Genomic DNA, 21,959 nt, shown 5'->3' with positions numbered 1-21,959 from the left:
TAACCCTTCTTTATGTATATTTAGAGGGAACACAGCTCCTATTAAATTTTAGAGGGATTTATTTTTTAAATTCAACATCCAAATGTCCTAATATTGTCTGAGGGACACTCTGAGGTGATGTATTGTCACGCCAGGTTCACACTGGACACGGATGCCCTGATTTGTTAATTGAAGTGCAGCAGCTTGTCAGCAGTTGCCTTGCCATTTCCACCAGAAGCACATTTTTCCGTGCTGGTCAGCAAGTGAATCTGTTCTCTGCTCTGTTTAAATCATATGTAGATCACTGTCTTGTTTGCTTGTGTGTGTTTGTGTGAGTGTGGCTGTGTGTGGCTCTGCTCGTCTCTCTTGTGCTCTGTTTAGACATGTGAAAGCACTGGATGCACATTCTGTCATTTATCACAGTCAGATCATTTATCATCATATTTAATATACATTTTATATCATTTACAATATATTTGCAGTGTGATGTCTTGCCAGATTCGCTTGCAGCTTGCTTTTAAAATAAATACTGCCAATACTATTGCTGCAGATCGCGAGCCGGCCTTTGCACACGATGTTTTGATGACAATTTTTCTGTACTATTCAGTTTGACTCGTTATTTACACAACTGAAATTCAATTTTTCTCTGAAATGGGTGCTGGCAGTTATTATGATGTTTTATTATTTATTATTGAATGTTTCTCTTATTTCATTTTATAACCACATTATAAAATAACATTTTATATGGTCATGATTTTGGTGCAGTTGGTGTTTGGTTTGTCTACTGGCCTGATTTTCATTAAACTTGATGGAGGGGTGTAGCATGGGTCAAGGAAGAACCCATTAAATTTTGACATGGATCCAAATTGTGGGGTGGGGACACACTTTTTTTTTTTTTTTTCATTTTTATTTACATTGTCAGACAGGACATTTGGCTATTGCAGAGATCTGTGTTCTCCGAGTGCCATAGTTTATTTGTGTATTTTTATTTATTTGTTATTTTTGACAGACTGACTAAATAAATGTGAAAATGCAAATCACTTTCAACAAAAGGCCACTTTTATTTTGAAGTCACTTCTTACACCCCTTTACCGTAATGCCTAGTATAGACGATGTACCACAGAAAAATGTGCGGGCTACTTTGATCGTCTTTCGTCTTTGGTACTACTTCCTTTAACATTAATTGTTTCGTGACATATTTTGCCGACCTGCTCTGGGATCTTACTCCATTTTGAACTGATGTGAACTCAGGACAATGTCTGACGTAAAAAACGAGTGGCCATGGCTGATTAGTGTGCTGTGTCTGTGTGTGGGAGAGGGAGAGCGGGTCTTCTGCACGTAAATATATCCTGCTTTTAATGCATAAATAAATTACTAAAAATGCACAGGGAATATCTTGATATGATGATATTGTCATCTGCCATACTGCATATAAAATGACATTTAAATAAATTGGATATATCAGATACATTGCAAGAGGAATATTTATAATATACAGGATGGATGACGTGTCAAAGACTCATCTCTCTGTACCTAGAAGGCTTTTTTTGGAAAGACATGAAAAAACCCAATGGCAGCCATTCTTTTCGAGCAATGAACATAAATGACTTTGCTTTCAGCCAAGGATAGCTCTTTCTCGAACAAAAGCTTGTGGATTACTGGATGGGTAGCATGATGGACACTTCAATAGAGCAAATTCTATTATGCATGCCCTCTGATTGCAGCCACAAAATCCATTTGGAATTATTGAATTAGTATGAAAGCAGGATCTGACTCTTCAACGTTTTTTAATCAGAGTGAGGACCAGACCCGGTGCTTACGTTCCCTCGTGTCCAAGTCCTGAGCAGTATTTGAGACACATCTGGGAGAATCGCTTCATGCATTGCAACTGAAGTTGTTATTTTCACAACACATCATGCTAAAACGAATACAGCTTTGCTCTCATTAACTCTGAATAAATGCAGGAAGTACATGAGGCAGACAGGGAGTTTCAATTGTATTTTTAAAGCCATTAACTGCCACCTGCTGTTAAACACACACACACACACACACACACACACACACACACAAACTGTAGATTTATGAAATTACAGAGAAAATGGTCTCGAATCAGACACATACTTTCCTGATGTCGTCAAGATTTGTGATTTCTGGAGACAGTCCTCCGTGTACACACAGGAACTGCTGGTTCATAAGTGCAGCCAGGGGAAGGCAGTCGAAGGCGTCCATACATGCGTCATACACCCTCTCTGAATACTTAATTCTACCTGTCATGGGGGGAAACAGGGCAGGGAGAGGAGAGTCATGCCAAGTCAAACAACACGGCTCTCATACATTGGGGCAGTGTGCTAGACTGGGACGGAAAAGGTTCTCCAAAGTGCCAGAAAACTTCCCAAACACATTTTAAAAACAGCACAATTTCACAGCGCTTTTGTGGTTTTTTCCCCTCTCTGTCCGAGTCCAACAGAAATACTTCTGACATGTGTAAATATCAAGAAGGGCAAAAATCCGACTGGATCCTGCACCAGGCCAGAGGGCACTTTTAAGTGAGCGTTTGAGGTCGATGGCTGAACTGGACGCATAATAAACAGCTTTTAGAAAGAATAACTCAATTCTCCTTCCACTCTGCAGAGAGATTCACAGAGCAGACTGCTTAGACTCAATTTAGATCAAAGGTAAAAAAGAAAACAAAGTACCAAAGCATTACTTACATTCCTGCTTAAATGTGAAATACTCTGTTAAATGTCTACATTCATGATTCCCACGCAGCAAAAACAGTGTTTTGGGGTAAAGGATCTTTAAGGCCCACAAGTACAGCACACACTGAAACAAAGAAGCACAAAAAGGATTGGGGAACAGTTAGCTCGGCATCTTTAAATAACACTGGAAACATGAACCATCAAGTCAGAGTTTGTCAATTTCACAGAGTGGCACAATACAAGCAATTCTGCTTATAATGAAACATTCATGCAGTACTTTTTGTGGCACGATTCAGGCTTGCTAGGAGAGATGACAATCCTTCAGAGGAACCATCAGAGGACAGGCACGACACACTCCATTACAATATATTTTATTAATAAAAGTATAATGTTTCAGACGATGAGATGGCAGGAAATACATATCTAAATAAATTCCAACCTGCAGTCCCAGATTACATACATGCATTTTGCTTCATATTAAAAATCCCTCTCTACATAACCCTAAGATCCACCCTGACATTTGCTATCCAGGCTACATTTGAAGTTATTACAAAAGCCTACTGCCACTCCAATATCTGCAGCCTGATTTGATCTCCACTCAAAGAAAGCTATTAATAAACACAGCGTGTCGCACTTGATTAGGCCCTCGTGAGGACAAAAACAAATACGCAGACTCACTTCAATACTGAAATACCCTCTGTCAACGTAGTCCCCCAGGAAAAGGTAGCGCGTGGATGCTGGTGATCCTCCGACTTCAAACAGCTTCATCAGGTCAAAGAACTGCCCATGGATGTCTCCGCACACTGGAATGAGGCAGAAAGAGGGAACAAAGGCGCATCAGGATAACTGCTATTTTTACAGCTGAGAAACAACAGATGAAAGCCTCTATGACAACGTGAGAGGCGATTTGCTTATTTCCATATTTTCCTGTAGATGAGAGGAGCTCTGACAGTATATGATATCCCTGTAAACCTTCAATATAGGACCACAGAGGACGGCATGTATAAGTATCCTGGAAAAACCTGCTTCAGTGGATATCTATAATTAAAGAGGCAACATTCTCTCTGGCAGTTTATTGTATCACATTTAATCCATTTTATTAAACGATGTGAAATGTATTCATATAAACTGCTCATTTGTATCTGAAAAAGGCATCGTTATAGACGGACCACTGTTCCCTGTCAGCTCCACAGCCCACGCTTGCTGCAGGAAATTATGCAAAGAAAAGGACTCAAAACATAAAAACAACACTGGTTTGTAGCAAACAGGACCAATAACAGGAGGTTTCCCTAAATCAATATTCTCTAAAATAGGGCCATTTAATCTGAATACATTCTATTCAAAGAAAACGGGAATTGCAAACCCAGCCTGTATCAAGCATTTAGCCTTAAGTATCCATGGCAGCAGACACATGCTAGATGTCATGAATCACATCACAAACAAGATCTGTCAAACCTGCTGTTAGAGTGTTACTGCCATCTCCCTACAAGCCTAACTATCCCGAACTGTCAATACTTCACTGCGTACTATTTTCATTATAAAGTCCAAATAATCACAAAGAACTGGCGTCAGTGTTGCATTTTCATGCCTCGCTTTTCCACCACATCCTCTTTCAGCCTCCTTATAACCTTGAGGTGTCTCAACTGGCTCGTAATTCGAACACACCTATACTTGCCAAAGACACTAAAAGTTCATTGGCTGAAACAACTGCAAAGCTTTCACTTGTATCCATTTCTAAACACGTGCTGTTAACTGCAATCACAAATCTGGCTTGTCATAGCGATTACAAACAGATAATCGCTGAGAACACTTTCATTTCATCCGACTAGCGGTCTGCTACTCTGCTGGTATTCTCGGGAATCCCAGTACACTCAGCACAGTTAAATCCGCAATATAGCTCGTGTCATATCCACTCTGTGCAGATCCTAACAGAACTGCAGGCAGCTGTTAAATAGTGTCAGGGGAGCGTTCTGGGACGAACCCATCCGCGTCAAAGCCCAGGAACCGCATATCACTCAACCTGGATTGGTTTCCTATCACCCTGAGTGACCCTATACTAAATTACTCTCAAGGGAGACAAGAGGATCAGAGGCCAGCAGAGATTTGCTGCTTAGCTGCTTTTGACTGACAGGGTGCATGTGAGGTCGTTTGATTTGAGGGCCTTTGGTCAATTCCGAGACACTCTAAAGGTTGGTAGAGTCCCCTTATCTGTGGTGGTTCCCAACTGGTGGGTCCACTTTAGGACAACGAGTCCATGCTGGGATTTCTCATATAAATAACACTTGATTTAAACCAAAGAATATTCAAAACATATACTATAAAATTAGCATTGTAATGATATGTATTCAACTTAGTAGTTTCCCAGCAACCATTGGTTGCATGGTGGTGTTGTGTCCTTGGCCAAAAGTGGCAGATGGTCAGATGGTGCCATTGTTTCCATGTCTAAAATGGTTCATCCTGACCCTCTCTTAGAAACCAATAAATATTGATTATATTATTGCTATGAATCCATGTATCTTTGTTTTTTTAATTCAATGACATCTTACTGAAAATGTATTTGTGTGGTTGTGTCAAATGGCCACACTGTGACATCCACTCCTAGTCCAAAGACTAGTATTATTCATTCCCATTTTTTTAAATCTAAAAATGATGTTTATGCCATTTATATATATCTACTTGTAAATTAAATTTCCTGTCTCATTGTTTGGGGCCTGAGGTGGTTGTAAGGGCAAAAATCTCTATCCAGGCTGTCTTTAAACACACGTGGTAATAGTGGCCCTTAGGGCTTTCTGTCGGTAAGTCAGTTGATGTAATACAAATAGTGACAAAGTCACCATCGATAATACATGGTGGGGAATTAATGGGTATTGCACGAGGCTATCACCCATGAGACTGTGGTTTGAGTCCTGTGTGGGTCAACATTAGTTTATTTTGTCATGGTAACGTTGTATTTTGACATTTTTAGGATGCTCAGCAAGAACAACGAGGTAGCATCGTGGACATTGGCACAACTTTCATTTTGAAGCTATATTTAAACCATAACAGGATGTCTTGATTAGATGTTCAGACAATGGTCTCAATGCCTCAATGTCTGCAGGGTTATTTGGTAGCTCTGACACATCTCAGGACTCCTCGGTCACGAATTATTTTACTGCTAAACTTGGAATCTGGGTCTAACAGCTCCCAGACAAGTGGTTAGACAAACAGTTACCACTGTATACAGTGCATCTCTCAAGTTAAATCTGCTGCTGTGTGATGGCTGCAGGTATTTAGGCTTTTGCACTCCCTTTTTGTTTATTATGAACCTAAGGTGGTAATTACATGTAGAAGAAACCCAACGTTCATATGTTGCCCTGTGTGCAGAGATAGCCAATGACATCTGCATTTATTTCTATCGAGTAGCTTTCTCTTATTTGGTGCAAGCGTTTGTTTAGGAAACCTGAGGCAGTACCTGACAGTTCAACCGTTCGTCGTGAAAAATATTTAGCCACACAGCTGGTTTGTAAACTGTCAGCTTAAACCTGCAGCTGAAAAGTAGATCCAGTTATATCACCATAAATACATGGTAGCTTTAATGAGGTTTATAGAAGGTGTCTTTGTTTCAGTTCAGTACACACACACACACACACACACACACACACACACACACGAACCAGACCCCCTAAAAATCCCAGGTATATATATTATATCCGCAGGTATTTTTTCTGGGAAATGAGAGCAGATGTTTGTAAATTCCTGGCATTCAACCTTACTGTAGCGGTCGTTCCCTGAGGGGAAGCTAGCTTACCTCACAACAGGTGAACACAGAATGTATTCTAATCAGTTTTACTGACACTGACACACACACACACACACACACACACAAAGAAAAACAGTATTATGCAGTGAAGTATTAGTCTGGGTTTGAAACCAATTTTTATTCTCTTTATTTATATTCAGCAGCTGTCGCACTGCCCTTTCTCTCGGTCTTTTAATCGGGCCAATTTACAGATGCTTTGAATTGTTTTCGGAGATGGAATAGACCTGAATGCGTTCTAACTACTATTTAATGCTTCTTTAAATTACTATTTTAAGCCCTGATTATATTTCCTTGGTGCTTATTATTTCATTTAAATGACCAAATGGTGTCTTATATCATAAGGTTTCGCCATGACCTCTATCATCACATCTGCTGTCACTGTGGGCAACGAATACCAAGATATGTAACGCACAGAATTAAATCTGTACATTGAGTGTGATCAAAAAATTAAAACTAACAGACTTGACTGACTGAAAGCCTTTCCACTTCATTAAACAATTCTGTACTTCTCTACCTAGGAGCTGTCACAAACAAACAACAAAAAGACAACAATCAGCTATTTAAAAATGTGAACCCTATTGCAGCGACAACAGCGATAAGTGTGGCATCCATGTTTAATGCCAAAGTGTCGCAATTGATCTATTCTTCAAGCAATCGGCTAATTGAGTTAATTAACAACAGGGTGAATAGATGGAAATCTAACTTGAAAAGGACCCAGACTTCATTTTTCACGAGGCTGTTTGTCGCTTTAAGAACTGCATCTAGCAGGAAGAATTACAATAAGAGCCTGTTAAAAAAAAAAAAGGCTTTCAGAGAGATACCCAATTAGCGGGAGCTGGAGTACAACATTGGAGAGCAATTATCTCAAGTTGCGAGCCTCGTGAGACAGCTCCGAGAATCAGCTCTCCTTGACTGTATCGTAAACCTCCGCTCTACCATTTGTCTTTTATTAAACCCACACTGTGTACTGTTTAAATCCACAGTGGGGACCGACTTCAAAAAAGGAGCCTTTTATTTGTGTCCGATTTCTAAAGATGTCCTTTTCCCCTTTTGCAATCAAGCCAATGCTGCTACAGTACAGATGTCTAGTGTTACTTCTAAATGGTTGTAAAGTACCAGGAAAATTGATTTATTGGAACAAAATGGCTCAAACAACATTTCAATAAAGAGAAATTTTATCTACGCTCTTATTTCTTACAATAAATGTCATATTCTTTGATAAAAATCAGTTAAAGTCTGTTGTCAGAAGATCAGCATAGCCCATAATTTGTCTTTTACAGTGAAACAACAAAGGGTTAAGCTTTGTTTCAAGTGCCCTGATTGTTTTTCGTCCAATTTATGTTCAACAAAAAAGCCTTCAATTTGTGCAAAATTATAATGCTTCACCTTTTGACTTTTGTGTGGCCATGTGCTGAGTCATGACATTATCTAATTTACGATCAAAATAACTTGCCTGTGTTTATCTAATTTGACACTCCATGAAGAAAATTAAAGACCTCCATCGACCCTTACAGCCTATTAAATCCCAAACGTAACTATTCCTGAAAGAAATGAATATTAAAAGGAACTCTTTGCAGGTATTTTTCGGTAACATCCTGTTTTGTTTTGTTTTTTTGCATCCTGGCCACTATTAAGGCTTCACATCAAGGGTTATGCACTATTCAATGTCAAGATTGAAGCTGCATGGATTAATCAGTTTCAAATATTAAACTAATCGCCAACTAATATGATAATCAACTGATCGGTTAGAGTAATTTTTTTTAGGGAAAAAAAAGGCAAAATTCTCTGATTCTAGCTTCGAAAATGTGAATATCTTCTGATTTCTTTACTTGTCTACGACAATTACGTAGTATCTTTGGGTTGTGCACATACAGAAGATTTCACAGACCAAATGACTAATTGATTAATCACAAAAATAATCAACAGATTAATAGACAGTGAAAATAACTATGAGTTGCAGTCCTCATTAGGGTGCAATAAAATGTGACTTTATCTTTAAGGGGACAACACAGTAAGGCAGTCCAAGTGATTCATGTGGCTTTATGTAGAATGTGTGTGATTGCTATGGAAACGAATCGTCAAATCCTTTTAACAATGGCAGTTTATATCACTGAAAGGGGCGGGGAGAAAACAACAAACAAATCTAAGCTGTTACTGACCTGATAAAGAACCTCTGTGAGTATCACCAGTGGCAACATTGCAATGTATCTACTGCAATCTCTCTCCACACACAGATGGATGCAAGAGGCAGCCATCTCATCTCTATAGCAATTGTTCTGAAAACACATAGAACTGTGCCCCAGAGTACAATACTGTCCGGACGGATGGCCACCAAGAGAGCAATTATTGTGAAAGTGTAGTGCTCACAGTTTTCACAGGGAAATTAACAATTTTTTTCATGTTTTTAGAAGTCAGCTCTGCAGGAGAGAGTCCGGCGAGGGAGTCAGAGGCTGCAATTTCACCTGAAGCACACGTCAAAGACACTGTGTGTGGGAGGACTGCATCTCCAGCTGACCTTTTGGAAAGCTGTCACCTGCTGGCGAAGAAAACAGCAGGGTGATGGCGAGAGCTTAATCACTGACCAAAAGGACCCGATGTGATGGTCACTGTAAATTGTAGTCAGAGTGTGGCCGATGCTGGTCGATGCGAAACAAACAGAAGCGCTACAATGGCTCACTCCTCCAGCTCGGGGAGCTGCTTTATCACAGCAAACACACAATCCATCCATCGCTCTGCTCCAGTACACCTACAGACATGCTTTGCCTCCCTCCCTCTTGTCACACAACACACAAAAACGAGGTGAGAACCAGAGCCCACATAAGAAGAGCAGGTGGGAGTACATTATCTGGAGTGAGAAACAATTGGTTCTGGCCATCTCCTGCTTGTGCGCTAAAGTGATCTCCCTGAGTAGCAGCATATCAGCGGGCAGCAGCTATTGAGTGGGTGGTGGGCATTACACAACCTGGCTTCAGAACCTACACAGGCCACTCCAAAGGCCGGGCTCATTGAGCGAGAGAAAACCACGGTGAGGCGGACTGTGCCAGATCATGTTTTGATTGAGACTGGATGATAACAGTGTACCCCCAGTTTTTGTGATGGCACTCTCTGGGAGCTTACATCCTGCAGAGCATGCATTTATGCAAATGCGTTGGTGGAGCTTGCAATCTGTTATGAACATCAAATTGTATGTGATGTTTAATAAGCTGCTATCAGCGGTACAGCAGCAACAATAAATGTTCTGCTTTTGAGTTGGACTTTGAAGAGCTCAACCAACTTTAAATTACTGTGTTGGTGTAAACCACGGGCTCCCAACCCAACGACCCTTTATAGCCAAGTAATATCCCCAACCCTTTGTCATATATGAGCTCTGAGCAGTTTTATTTTTTGAGGCAGGAAGAGGTAAAACGTCCCAGTATTTCATTTACAAAAATAAACGAAAAAAATTGATAAAAGAGGAAAAAATTAACAATTTTGTGCAACAGAAATATTTTTGTTCTCATCTATGGTTTCTCAAACTCCTTGGATTTACTCTGTAAGCTCTTAAGAGGGTCCTGACCTTCAGGTTTGGAACAATTGGTGTAAACTGAGGTGACATTTTAGCCCAACCTAGACTGCATTTTTTGAGGTCGAAAAAAAAAGAAAAAAAAAGATCAATATTTGAGATTTAAAAAAAAAAAAAAAGAAAAAAAAAAAAAATCTGGTAATGAAACATCCGCCAATCGTCATTTTACCAATGCCACTAAATCTGCATGGGGCGAATATCATCATGGCCTATTTATCCATGTAGCTGCAGAGGTGGGGGACTCGAGTCACAATTTCGAGGATTTGAGACTTGCTTGACTTACGCTGATGACAGAATCGACCTGACTTTGACTTGGTATTTATGACTTAAGACTTGACTTAGACTTGAGACAGATGACTTGGAAGGACTTTTTTTGCAACATTTTTGCATTTTCCTAGATACTGATAAGTCACATTTTGTTTTCGAAATACCACTGGGTGATTTCTAGTGCAATGCATTCAAGCAGCACACAAGGTCTATGGCTCAAAAATCAGTGACACGACCACCGCAACATCCAACTCCATCCATCACGACAAAACCCACAATGAAGGATATGTGAATGTGTCTTTTATTTGACTTTTTAGGATACTGGCGGGTCAAAAAACAAAGCTATTGACCAGATCATCAAAATTTTGCATGACTTGACTTTTGACTTGCTTGATTCTCACCACAGTCACTTTGGACTTGTCTGAGACTTGAATGTGCGACTTCAACCCATTTCTGTCTGGCTCAAACATCCACATTATTGAGTGCATTTCTCATTGAAAGACTGTTGTATAACAACCTATTGGAAGGGCTTAGCTGCCTTCCAATGCTGCACAGAGAAATCAAACTTCATTAAAACTCAATTAAAATGATAAAACTACTTTTCCTAATCAAGGTCTTAGTAGGACGTTTATAAGGTGCACACAGGAAATTCTACAACCAAGGTCTGAATGTTTCCTCACTAAGAATAAATCGCAATTTCATAAGAAATATCAAACTACAAACAACTAAGGCTAAAAAGACAGAGCCTTGGAAGCATTTCAGATTCTACTAGTCTAGTATGTTAGAGACAAAGCTCCAACAGGGTCAGGCGCCCGCACTGCTAACAGGTGTATGAACAGTGTAAAAGCTCGCTGTTGCCTGGTGATGTGGCTATAGGAGCTCTATTGATGGGTGTGCGAAGGCCATGGGAGCAGCTTGTACTCAGTGGCCTAAGCCAGCTCTGTTCGTCACATGCACCCCTCCCTCCACGAAAACCCCACCTGCCATCTGGCCCAACCAGGAAGTGACTGTGAATGCGAGAAGCAGAGGGAGAGAGGGAGAGAGATGGCTGACATGTCAGGGTGCTTTACATCTATGATAAATATTTACTCACTAATTTGCCGAACATGTGTCGTGTTGGAGTTGCAGGTGTGCTTAGGAGGGGAGATAGAGACACAGAGAGAAGCAGCTCCTGAGCATGACACAGAGGAATAAAAACATGGCAGACAGAGGGAAGAGGAGTACGGAGAGAGAAACAAAGAAATAATGGTGTGTGAGTTTGGGAGCATGCACGAGAGGGAAACACAGCAGGATCACGAGCACGCAGAACAGAGAAATCCTTGTTGAAAAGGACTACTGAGTGGGAGAGGGGTTGAGACAGGGGTGTTGAGTGGGAGGGAAAGAAGTGCTTCATGCCATGCTCGTGCACACAAACACACACACACACACACACACACACACACAGCTCCTCAGGATCCTGGGCTTGCACACAGAACAGGAGCTGTCCACTGTTTCTATGTAACACAACAAAAGAAAGAGGTTTATTGGTTGAACCATCATTTGAACTGTTAATGCCAGCTTATGACAGAGCTTCTATGAATTTAAATGACTATGTGACTGCACTGAAGGGTCACGTTTACAGCATGTTTACACACACGAAATCAGGTTAAGGCAGGAAATCACAACACATTTCTTACATGTCGCACTAACTCCCTATGTCACCTCATACCCACTGCCATATTTTCAAACCATTATTGCCGTATTTAAAGTGTACTTAAATGAACGTGTTATATAATAAACACTGTCATTTAAGAGATGTTTTTCCTCCTGCACGGAGAGAGGACATGCTCTGAGAAAGATCACAGCTTTTCCTTATTGTGCATATGTGTTTAAGTTGTATAAATAGCCCACTGTTTCACTGTGGAAATGAACTTATTTAGTGGTGTTTACTTTAAACTGGAAGATCAATACAATTTGGTTGGGTTTCAGTCTGAGTGAGAAATTGAATTCGCTTGAATACAATGGAGCATGGCTACAGGTGCACATTCTTCCATTCACCCCTCTACTTTGTGTCCGCAGCGGTACTTTGTCATGCACATGAATCACTCAAAAGCTTGTTATGTTTAATACGTGGCTAAATAATCAGAAATCTCGTTATGTTAAACAGGATTGCTCTTAATCCCTTGCTTATGTGCCTGGAAACACAAAGACAGATGCAGCAAATAAGGCTTATGATTGTCCAGCCTGCTTGCATCTTTTTTCTCCCCACTCTCTAATAGCCAGACAAGATTTTCCTATTATTATAATGGCCTCAGTAAATATATGAGACCCACACTTTTGTTTCAAAACAGCCATGCATTCATGAATTTAAGTAAGTGCAACGCCTGCCAAATATGAGCATAGGCCTCTCTAGACTGTATTCTGTTTTGAGAATGATCTCGCACTAGGAAATGATGGGTTGCCATAGATCCTTTGAGTAGATCTGTGCCTCTGATTATGACAACATCAAAGAAGCCTCATCAGAAAGTCTAATGGAGGAACAGGGCACTTGACCAGGAAGAAAGACAACAATAGATGCACTAGATTTGTGCATATGCATCAGCGAGCCTCCTACTACAGTATGTTCCTTCACCGAGGCAGGCATGAATGAACTCCAGCTTCAGGGTGCTTCTGAGACTGAATAAGTGCTCGGCTGTAAAATAAATAAATAAATCTTGTGAAAAATTAGTAGCCGTAAAGAAATGTTTCACTTTTAACGCTGTTGTCATCTTTAATTTATCTGAATAAAAAAGAGAAATTAGTCTTATGTCCTTTTTCCAAGGTTAGCAGGTTTTTTTAAGTCCACCGAGCTTTTCTGTGTCAGAGCTGTGTTTTAAGCAAGAAGCATGAAGCAGCCAACTGAGTGAGTGTCAACAAGCTTGTTAGTTTTGGCAAATTGGATGAACTGAAGTTGTGTGATTCCTAAAATAAAACACACTGCTATGGCTAGCCGCGTGGCCCACGTGTGGCCCTGGAAGCGCAATGACTCACTTAATTAAGAAAATGAAGTTTTGATATGAATGTGAGCCTGCAGTCGTCTCTTTAAAGAACCCAGGGAGTGTGTTTCAAATCTAACACGTGTCTCTGTGAGTTGTCTGCAAGTAAGAGCCTCACAGGTTATTTTAGGTTAACACACAACGCAGTCTGGTGAGTGATTTGGACTAATTCCCATGGTAGACCTACTAAAGGCTGACTTTAGAAAAACACAGTGACAAACATGAAAGAAAATGACTGAGTAGTTGGAGAATAATTTGCTTCTCTAGCCATGTCAGCATGCAAACGCTGTTTTTGTCTCTTCAAGTGAATCATCACCGCTCATTTGTGAAGGTAATGATGAAAAACAAGCACAAATGCTGGTCAAGTTTTCCCTTAGAGCTGCACGACTATCGTAGTTAATGGCATCATCAGGATCACAATAAGTAATGTACATACAACACAGTTTAAAGGACTTTAAAGTGCAGAACCACCAATCATTTTATTTATCAATTCATTAAAATGTTCTGTCAAAATTTCCTCAAGCACATTATCTTTGCTAGAAACAATGAAGTGTGCAGCCCCACACCTCATGACAAACACTGTACATCTATCTCGACTTGACAACTTCACTGTTAATTTCTTCTTTGCTTGGATTGCCAACGCCTGTCTGTTCTGAGTGCATCCACCACCACTCTCTCCCTTTCATTCAACCACACATTTGCTACGCACTGAGCTATTCTTGAAGGAGCTACGCTGCTCTTATAACAGAGTTATCATTCTCAACACAGATGTATGCTTTTCTCCAAGACACAGTCAATGTTCTTTCTAGGGCTGCCCCAGACAATGAATTTTCCTTGTCGACCAATCGTCGTCATTTAGGGCTATTAGTCAACTACTCACCTGATCAAGGTGTGAGAAAGAATGGTGTCAGTAACATTGTTAACACTGTCCTACATTACAGAGAAACACAAAACCGTACTAATGAACCTTCATTAATATAGGCCTATATTTTATCTACAACTGCACGTCACACACTGAGCGAGCCGCCTGTTAATGACGCTGTGGGCAAAGCAGTAATGATTGTGCTAAGTGGCTAATGGGCATGTAGCTACATCCATGTTTCAGATGATACGTCATGTTTGTAGTCGACCAATGAAGATGAGTTTACATATCACCTTGGGTTCGTCCTTCACCTTCTCAAAATGATCCCACACTTTGCATTTCTTGCCCGACATGTTATTAACTAGCCTGTGGAATAACCACAAGTACCAGCCCTGGAAATTAACGTGACTCTTGTCTGACAGCTGAGCATGGCCACTTCCTGTGTCTGTCCTTTCAAATTATTATTTTTTTCTCTGCGACTAAATGACCAATGAAATCTTGCCAACTAATGACCTTTCTGGTTGACTAACGTTTGGTTGACTATTAGGGGGCAGCCTGAGCTCTTTTGCGTTTATTCTCTTGTTTTGGACTAACTGCCTATGTAGTAAACAAGCCAAGCTGCATCTGCCTTCAGTGGCCACTCTACTCGTGCAAGGGCCACAGAGTTAACAGCACAGTGCACATTAGACTGAACACCTCCTACAGACAAAATGTAGTTGTATATGTTAGTACTATATTCAAAGTGCAATATCGCAGTCTTCTGCAATGTGTTTATCATGCAAGTTGACATTGCAATGACGTGATAATAAAAAGAAAATGATATATCGTGCAGCCTAATTAAAAGCATGATTGATTATTAAAATAGCTGCTGATTTATATTCTCTCAATTGACTAATCGGTTCATTCTTTAAAGCATAAGTTCAGTATTTTTCAACCTGGATCCTATTTTACTATGTTTTTGTGCCTATGTGACTAATGGGAACAACAGTTTGTGAAACTGTTTCAGTATTGAGCAGGGCTCGACAGTGCGAGCGTTTCACTTGCATTTGCGACTAAAAGTAGGTGTGTGCAAACTGTAAAAAATATTTAGGGGCACATGTGCGCATTAAAAAAATCAGCCGAAGCAGCCTATATTTTTGTCAATAAAAAAATATGATAATCTAACCGCAAATGTTGGAGGAACTCCAGCAGCCTTCCCTCTTCCCTCTTCCCCGTGTGACACGGTTATGAGCGGTTTTCCAAGCCACTGTCTGAATATAAGTCCCACTGTCGGCAGCGTGGAAATAAGTCAAAGTGTGGAGGAGATGGACTGGGTGGATCTCTGGGGAAGCCTGCTCCGTTCTCCCCGTAGTTCAAATAATTTCAACTCTGAGCGCAGCGCTCGGGCGGAAAATCAGAGCGGTGCGCGACGCCAAGGGTAGCGGTGCCGCTTTGTCAGGCATTGCTGCCCTCTCCATAGACAAACAATAGGACAGCCAGCGCAAAGCGGTTTTACAGCTGATCATGTGTAGAGGCCTTTAGGGACCGTTCGCCACGGTACCGCTGCTGGGCAGGGTGGAAATAAAGCCCTTTTCACACAGAGCGTGCAAAGCGCAGACCTCCGCCGATGAACCCATTCATTGTGTATGTGCTACTGCGGCGCAAGAGCGCACCGCTCTACCGGCGAGCTGAGCGGTGCGAGTGTCTGCGTGCCGCCAGCCTGCGCTCGAATTGAATTTTTTTAAATTTCACCGCAACGCGCTGTGACGACACCTCGGCGCCGCACGTCCAATAGCAGAGAAGAGCCTGAAGTAGACCCGGAAGCGGTCACCATGGAGCTGTAGCTCCTGAACGAGCCTGTACTCCCCCAAATCCTGTCCTCTGCACCCTACCCCGCGGTGGGCGACGCGAAAGCTCTGTGTGAAAGAGGCTTAAGTCCTGCAGAGTTTCAGAGGACCTGGAAAATGTTTTAGGATAGTAATAACATTATATAAGATCATCATATTGCAAAGATAATATATATATATAAGATAATAACATTAAAGAAAAAATTAAATTTTTCAAAACTTGATGATTTTACCTTTCTGTACATTTTGTATACAAATTCATTAAATAATTTTGCTTGTAAATGTCTATTTGCATCATGCTTATTACGGAAAACACATTATTTGATCAATTTACATTGTGCCCCTAAAGTTCTTTGTGCGCTCCTTACTTTTTCAACTTAGGAGCACATGTGCTCCTTGGGAAAAAGGTTAGCGTCAAGCCCTGTTGAGTGAGACCACTGCAGCCAGCAGCCAAACAGGCTGCAATGTGACTATTCGGAGCATGCTCACACCGTTGATGTATATCCACCAAAAGTGCTCGTTTTTGCCACTGACAGGGTCAGGTTAAACCTTTTTGCTTAAGAGTATGATCCTTACTCTTTGACCAGCAACAACCCTGAAATCACCATCATCAATCTACCAGACTCCCTTAAAATAAACAGAAATTTTAGCACATTTTAGAACCAGCATTTGTTCATTTCTAACTTGGTGATTACGGGTTTATTTTAACAAAACCAGATATGATGATTGTTGGAACAGTGGAAAGACGAACCAACATGGCTTTGACAGTTTTATTTTGTTTCTGTCCACTTTAAATGAAGTGTGTATTATGATGACAAAATTCTTGTTTATTTAAATGGAGTCCGGTGGGTTTGGCAACAGCGATGTCAGGGATGTTTCTGGTTAAACAAAAATGACTTTACTCTTTAACATAAAGGTCTCTCTCTGAAGGATCCTTTCCATAGCGTTATCAGACACAAAGAGCAATAATCTGAGCCTGTCAGTGTACAAAAAAAAGCACTTTTAGTGGGCGTACATTGACAGTGCACAAATTCCCCTAAACGTTACATTGCAGCCTGCCCGATGTCTTGCTCAATACTGGACCAATTTCAAAAAATGTTGTTCCCATTTGTCACTTAGACACAAAAACATGAGAAAATAGGGTCCAGGTTGAAAAATACTTAACTTACCCTTTAAGCTCTACTCTGGTGACAAACCTAATGTGCTACATGAGACTGCTGACCTGTCACAGGGGCCTCGATGTCCAGGAGGTTCTTCTCTGCACGCAAGATTGCGGCGCCCTCTCCTATGAGCCTCAGAGCCACCGACTCCTCCACACGGCCTTCCTTGGTTAGGTGAGCTTTCAGCACGTCCACTTTGGGCTTCCCATCGCTGTCAAACACCTCTTTAGCCGTCAGCCGGTGACTAGGGGGGAACGGGACAGCTGCAAGAGTTAAAAAAAAAAAAAAGAAAAAAGAAAAAGCATTACTATGGCTGCTTTCATAACATATTTACAGTTCTTCAATGTATCTCTTCATTGACAAAAGGCTTATGAGGATACGCAGTTAATTCCACATCACTGAGCAAAAGGCATTTAAGCTGTTTGATTAGCAGGTACTTTGTACCTTCCAGGGGATCTACTCCCCACAGGAGGGGGAGGTAGTGTTCACTCCCATGCTTCCAGCCCACCCTCTGAGACAATTTACCAGATTGCTGCTATGATCTGTGAGTCATTCAGTTTTCAATATTTATAACAGACCCACACAGTTTCTAGTTTGCTTGGCAATATTCATAGCAGAAGAGATTACACTTTGAAAATGAAGCACAGAATAAAAATGTTTATTAACATAAAAAGCCTTTCATATGAGCATTATCTTGCAGTGTTTAATATGTAACCATCTCTATATTTAAACATGTTCCGTTTTATGTGTATGATTAGAAGAAGAGACGCATCATCTCCAGCCTGATGTGCATTTACTTTTTTGTCAGTCACAATTATTTGAAACAGTAAAATTATGTTTATTTCGGAGGGTCTTGAAGGCATCGTGGAAATTAGACTAACCAAATCCACAACAAATCTCTGTTACTGTCAATTTAATTAGTGGCTTGTAAAGGGATAGCTTTTCACAGCAATTCAATGTGCTCTCTGGCAATTTTGGATACAACAGATGCATTCAAAAGCCTGAATCCTGTTTGCATGCTTTTTAATTTAAAACAGTGAACTTTCCAATCTAATCGCAGCAGAAAAAAGGGAGACTGTGCACATTTTCTATGCAAATCGCCCAATGAGTCTTTAGACAGACTTTAAATGGAAATCATGGTCTTCAAACAAAAGAACAGAAACCCCACAATGCAGTTCTTTAAAATGGCCTTCATGTCACTGCCATTTCAGCAGCTGACATCAAGCAGGTAAAAAGGAACTTGAGGTTTTATTATTTAAAGGAACTTTTTATGGCCTTTGCCTAAACAAAAGCCCAGTGTTAATATTTCCTTTTTACACCCCCCGATGAGTATATTACTAACTGACAGCAAAGGTACTAAAAGGACATAATTAAAGACCACATCCTGAGGACTTTTCAATTCAGCTGCTATAAAAAAAAGAGACATGCCCTTAATTAACATCTACTTGCAGACTTTGCACATAGCACACGGGTGCGACTAATGCACTAAGCCAGTGGCAAATGCTGTTGAGTTGGTGGCTATGTGCTCGAGTGTTTCTGTTAACATCCATCCTTCCCAAAGGTGACATCAGTGGTAACCAGACCTGCACTTTATCTGTGTCACACTGTGCTTAGTGACAGATGATATTTGGGATCCAGGCAGCGGTATTTAAAGCTTACTAACAGGTGTATGTTGAAATTGCAGATTTACTGGACTTGCAGATTTGTACCCTGAATGTTCCCAGTCTTGAAAAGTCTAAATAATAGAGGCGCACGAGGCAGGCAATGTGACCAATGAGGACTTCTTTACACTTGTCCTGACTTGCTCAATCCACTTAGATTAAACTGTAACATTGCCTAAAGCCAACAAATGAAGTGGAAACCTATTTCTGATATCTGAAAGTCAACATTATGATGCCGGTACACTACTTTCCCTCTTTCCTGCAACCTTCATCTGCATACTTAACGCCAATGGGCCCTCAACACAAACTATATTCAGGCCAAACAAATATTCAATGTGCCTTTAAACAATCTTTTCAAACAATATCAGCCCGATGTCTCCAGTAGTTATCTGGGGCATTCAGAAATAGAGAGATTGAATTACCCAAGGCCCGAGGTTGGCCTCCCCTGAGCACCTGCTGTGCAACTCTAGCCCGAGGCCAGGGTCTTGGGGCTTTTGAGTTGAGCGACTACACCATACTGGCCCCTGAGATGTTGCACAGAGACAGTGTGAACATTCGTGTGAACTGTTATGAAACTGTTCCACCTGAACCGAATGACGTGACAAGCTGGGTCAAGAATTTGTAACATTATTATGTCACAAATATCCCTTGATGGATTAAGAGCATGAATGGCTGAGTATTATTGCTTTTGACTTCAGTTGGCTGTCATAATAAACTATGTAAAAGTATAGAACTGTCAGATAAGGGCAGAGGGTACAGTGTACAGTATTTTCCTCAGCCAATATTGTTGGCCAATTAAGCGCTGCAATGGCAGGTGAACTCCCATGGCAGTCTACCACAACCACATGCTGCTCTTGAATCTGAACTTTTGGAGACTAAACCAAGTTGTTTTCAACTATCTCTGCAAAAAACATATTCAGTGTGTGTGGACAGGTAGCTGGTAACAACACTGACTTTCATAAGGACGGTGCATGGGAAAATCCAACATCGAATGGTTGTAACAGTTGATACCTCTGCCAAGGAAGGAGGTTATGTTTTCGGTTTTGTTTGGCTGCCCATTGTCAGCAGGATCATGGTAAAACTACTGGCACTGATTTTTTGAAACTTGGTGGAAGAATGTAGCATGAGCCAAAGGAGAACCCATTAAATTTTGGGGTGGATGCGAATCACAGGGCCAACACATGATTATTTTTCCATTTTTGTAGTATTGCGTGATAGGGCATTCAGCCTTGGTGGAATAAATGCCATAAATCTTAAAATCCAGTACATGTCAAAACATGACAAAACACAGCCAACTATAGAACTATGATGACTCTTGATAATTCTAATAGTTTTGGAAAAACATATCCAGACAGATATATAGTGGTTGTACTTTAATATTTGCAGATCCTAAAAGACTAGACTTACTGGCCCTGGCGAAGGTCTGCGCTCTCCCGAGTGCCCTTTTAGTTGGATTTTGTGCCAGTGACAAACAATCAGTGTCACTCAAGCCATTTAAATATCTCCATGGCTATAATGAACATGCACATCTGTAGGTGATGCAACACAATGTCAGCCTGTGAGTTGAGTTTGCAGCAATTTTGCAGAAGATTGGCTGCCACAAACAGGGCAGAGGTACCAACAGCGTAGCTGTGGATGTTGACCACATCTGCTCCCACTGAGGTAGGGTTGTCTGCTACGAATGCTAGCAGTTTGACGAAGCGCTAAGCGTCTATTCTGCGCTGATTGCTGTATATTTGCCATTTTTTCCCAGTTGCAGAGAGATGAAAAATACTCATCTTTGGGTAAAATGCCGTGGCTGCTTGTCACTGACACCTACAACCCAACCATCACTGTGGAGGAGGGGTGAGACAAATAGGGTCTACCACGACGACTAACTGTCACATTGCTGAATGACAGCAAAGGAGAAGAAATTCATACTGAATCAACACAGACCAGCGACTCCATCCTCTTTCCCTACGTTCTTCAGCCTCGTCTTCATCCAGAGAAAGTTCTCCAACTTGTGCTGACAGCTTTACTTTTGTGGATATTTTGTATCATAGCAACCAGTCGTAACCAAAGCGTCTCAGCTGGAAAAACGTGGCGACCATTTCTGCACCTCACTGCCCCTCTCTGTTCAGCATTCAACAATGTGCAATCTTTGTCATCTTAGCAACAATATACCTAATATAAACCTAACAGTGACGCTTATCTGTATCGCACTAAAATCAGGATAACTGTAATAATTTGCAAAATCAACAAAAAATGGCGGCAATACTACATATGGCGCTGTTATGCCACCCTTAATCAGGGGAAATTCCTTCACCGCAACAGTGAGAGAACCCAACACATCCTAAAATTCAAACACTAAAGAATAACATTATTCTTTAGAAATAACCTGTGTGAAAGCTGTGGTTGTTGGCGCACTGGCATCCTTTCAGCACATCATCCTTCCATTTCCTACAGTCATGACAATGGAAACACTGTGAACTTTCCCCCTGCGGAATTTCTAACAGCCCTCTTATTAAAAGGAGTTAACACCCACCTCTGCCAAAACATTACATGACACATTGTAATGGTAGGTTCTACACTCTACAGAAAAAGGCAGTACCCCCATGACAAAAATTAAAAGTCCCGAGCACAGTGTGGATTTACAACTCAGCAAAGGAAGAAAAAGCATCAAACTTTGGTTGTGTTTGGTTATTTGAGCAAGAAAATAAATGGCGATGTCAAATACTGCTCTAACAACAAATCTTTCAGCCACTGCAGTCTTTAGACATTCAAACGTGAGCTACTTAAAATCAAAGCAGAACAAAAATGGCAAAGTCTTAACCATTTTCCTCCCAAACATCAATATGAGAACATTCCCACGCAGCAATTGTTGCGTCTCTCCTTTCATACAGAGCTTTATAGCAGTGAGAGCAAAAACTGACCTGAGGCTATTTGCCTGAAACCTAAGTATGACTCAAAAATGGTCTCCATTAGCCGCTCGCTTTTGCCTTCATTAATTTTACCATTTCTCTGTTCCCTTCTGTTATGTAATGGGCAAATTGCACTGCAGCCTCGAATCTCGCATGAGAGAGAAATGACGAGAGTGAGAAAGGGTCAGAGAGGATAAAAAAAAAAAACAGAAAACAACTCTGTAGTCTGG

The 21,959-nt window shown here is 40.9% G+C and overlaps 1 protein-coding gene across 4 annotated transcripts in view; it reads right to left on the bottom strand.

Moving 5' to 3' along the window:
• LOC125884025 (protein phosphatase 3 catalytic subunit alpha) overlaps positions 1–21,959 on the bottom strand; it is a 77,349-nt gene that overhangs the window by 30,131 nt on the left and 25,259 nt on the right. For all 4 annotated transcript variants that reach the window (XM_049568732.1, XM_049568734.1, XM_049568733.1 and 1 more), the window contains exons 2-5: positions 17,231–17,431; positions 3,357–3,481; positions 2,691–2,802; positions 2,101–2,246 (exon numbers count right to left, since the gene is read on the bottom strand). In XM_049568732.1, the coding sequence (XP_049424689.1) occupies positions 2,101–2,246; positions 2,691–2,802; positions 3,357–3,481; positions 17,231–17,431 (584 nt within the window). The remainder of the gene's footprint in view (positions 1–2,100; positions 2,247–2,690; positions 2,803–3,356; positions 3,482–17,230; positions 17,432–21,959) is intronic.

Source organism: Epinephelus fuscoguttatus, linkage group LG23 (assembly GCF_011397635.1).
Source record: "Epinephelus fuscoguttatus linkage group LG23, E.fuscoguttatus.final_Chr_v1".
In the NCBI taxonomy this organism is placed as follows: domain Eukaryota; kingdom Metazoa; phylum Chordata; class Actinopteri; order Perciformes; family Serranidae; genus Epinephelus; species Epinephelus fuscoguttatus.
The sequence above is the reverse complement of the archived record's forward strand: the minus strand, read 5'-3'. Positions and strand labels throughout refer to the sequence as shown.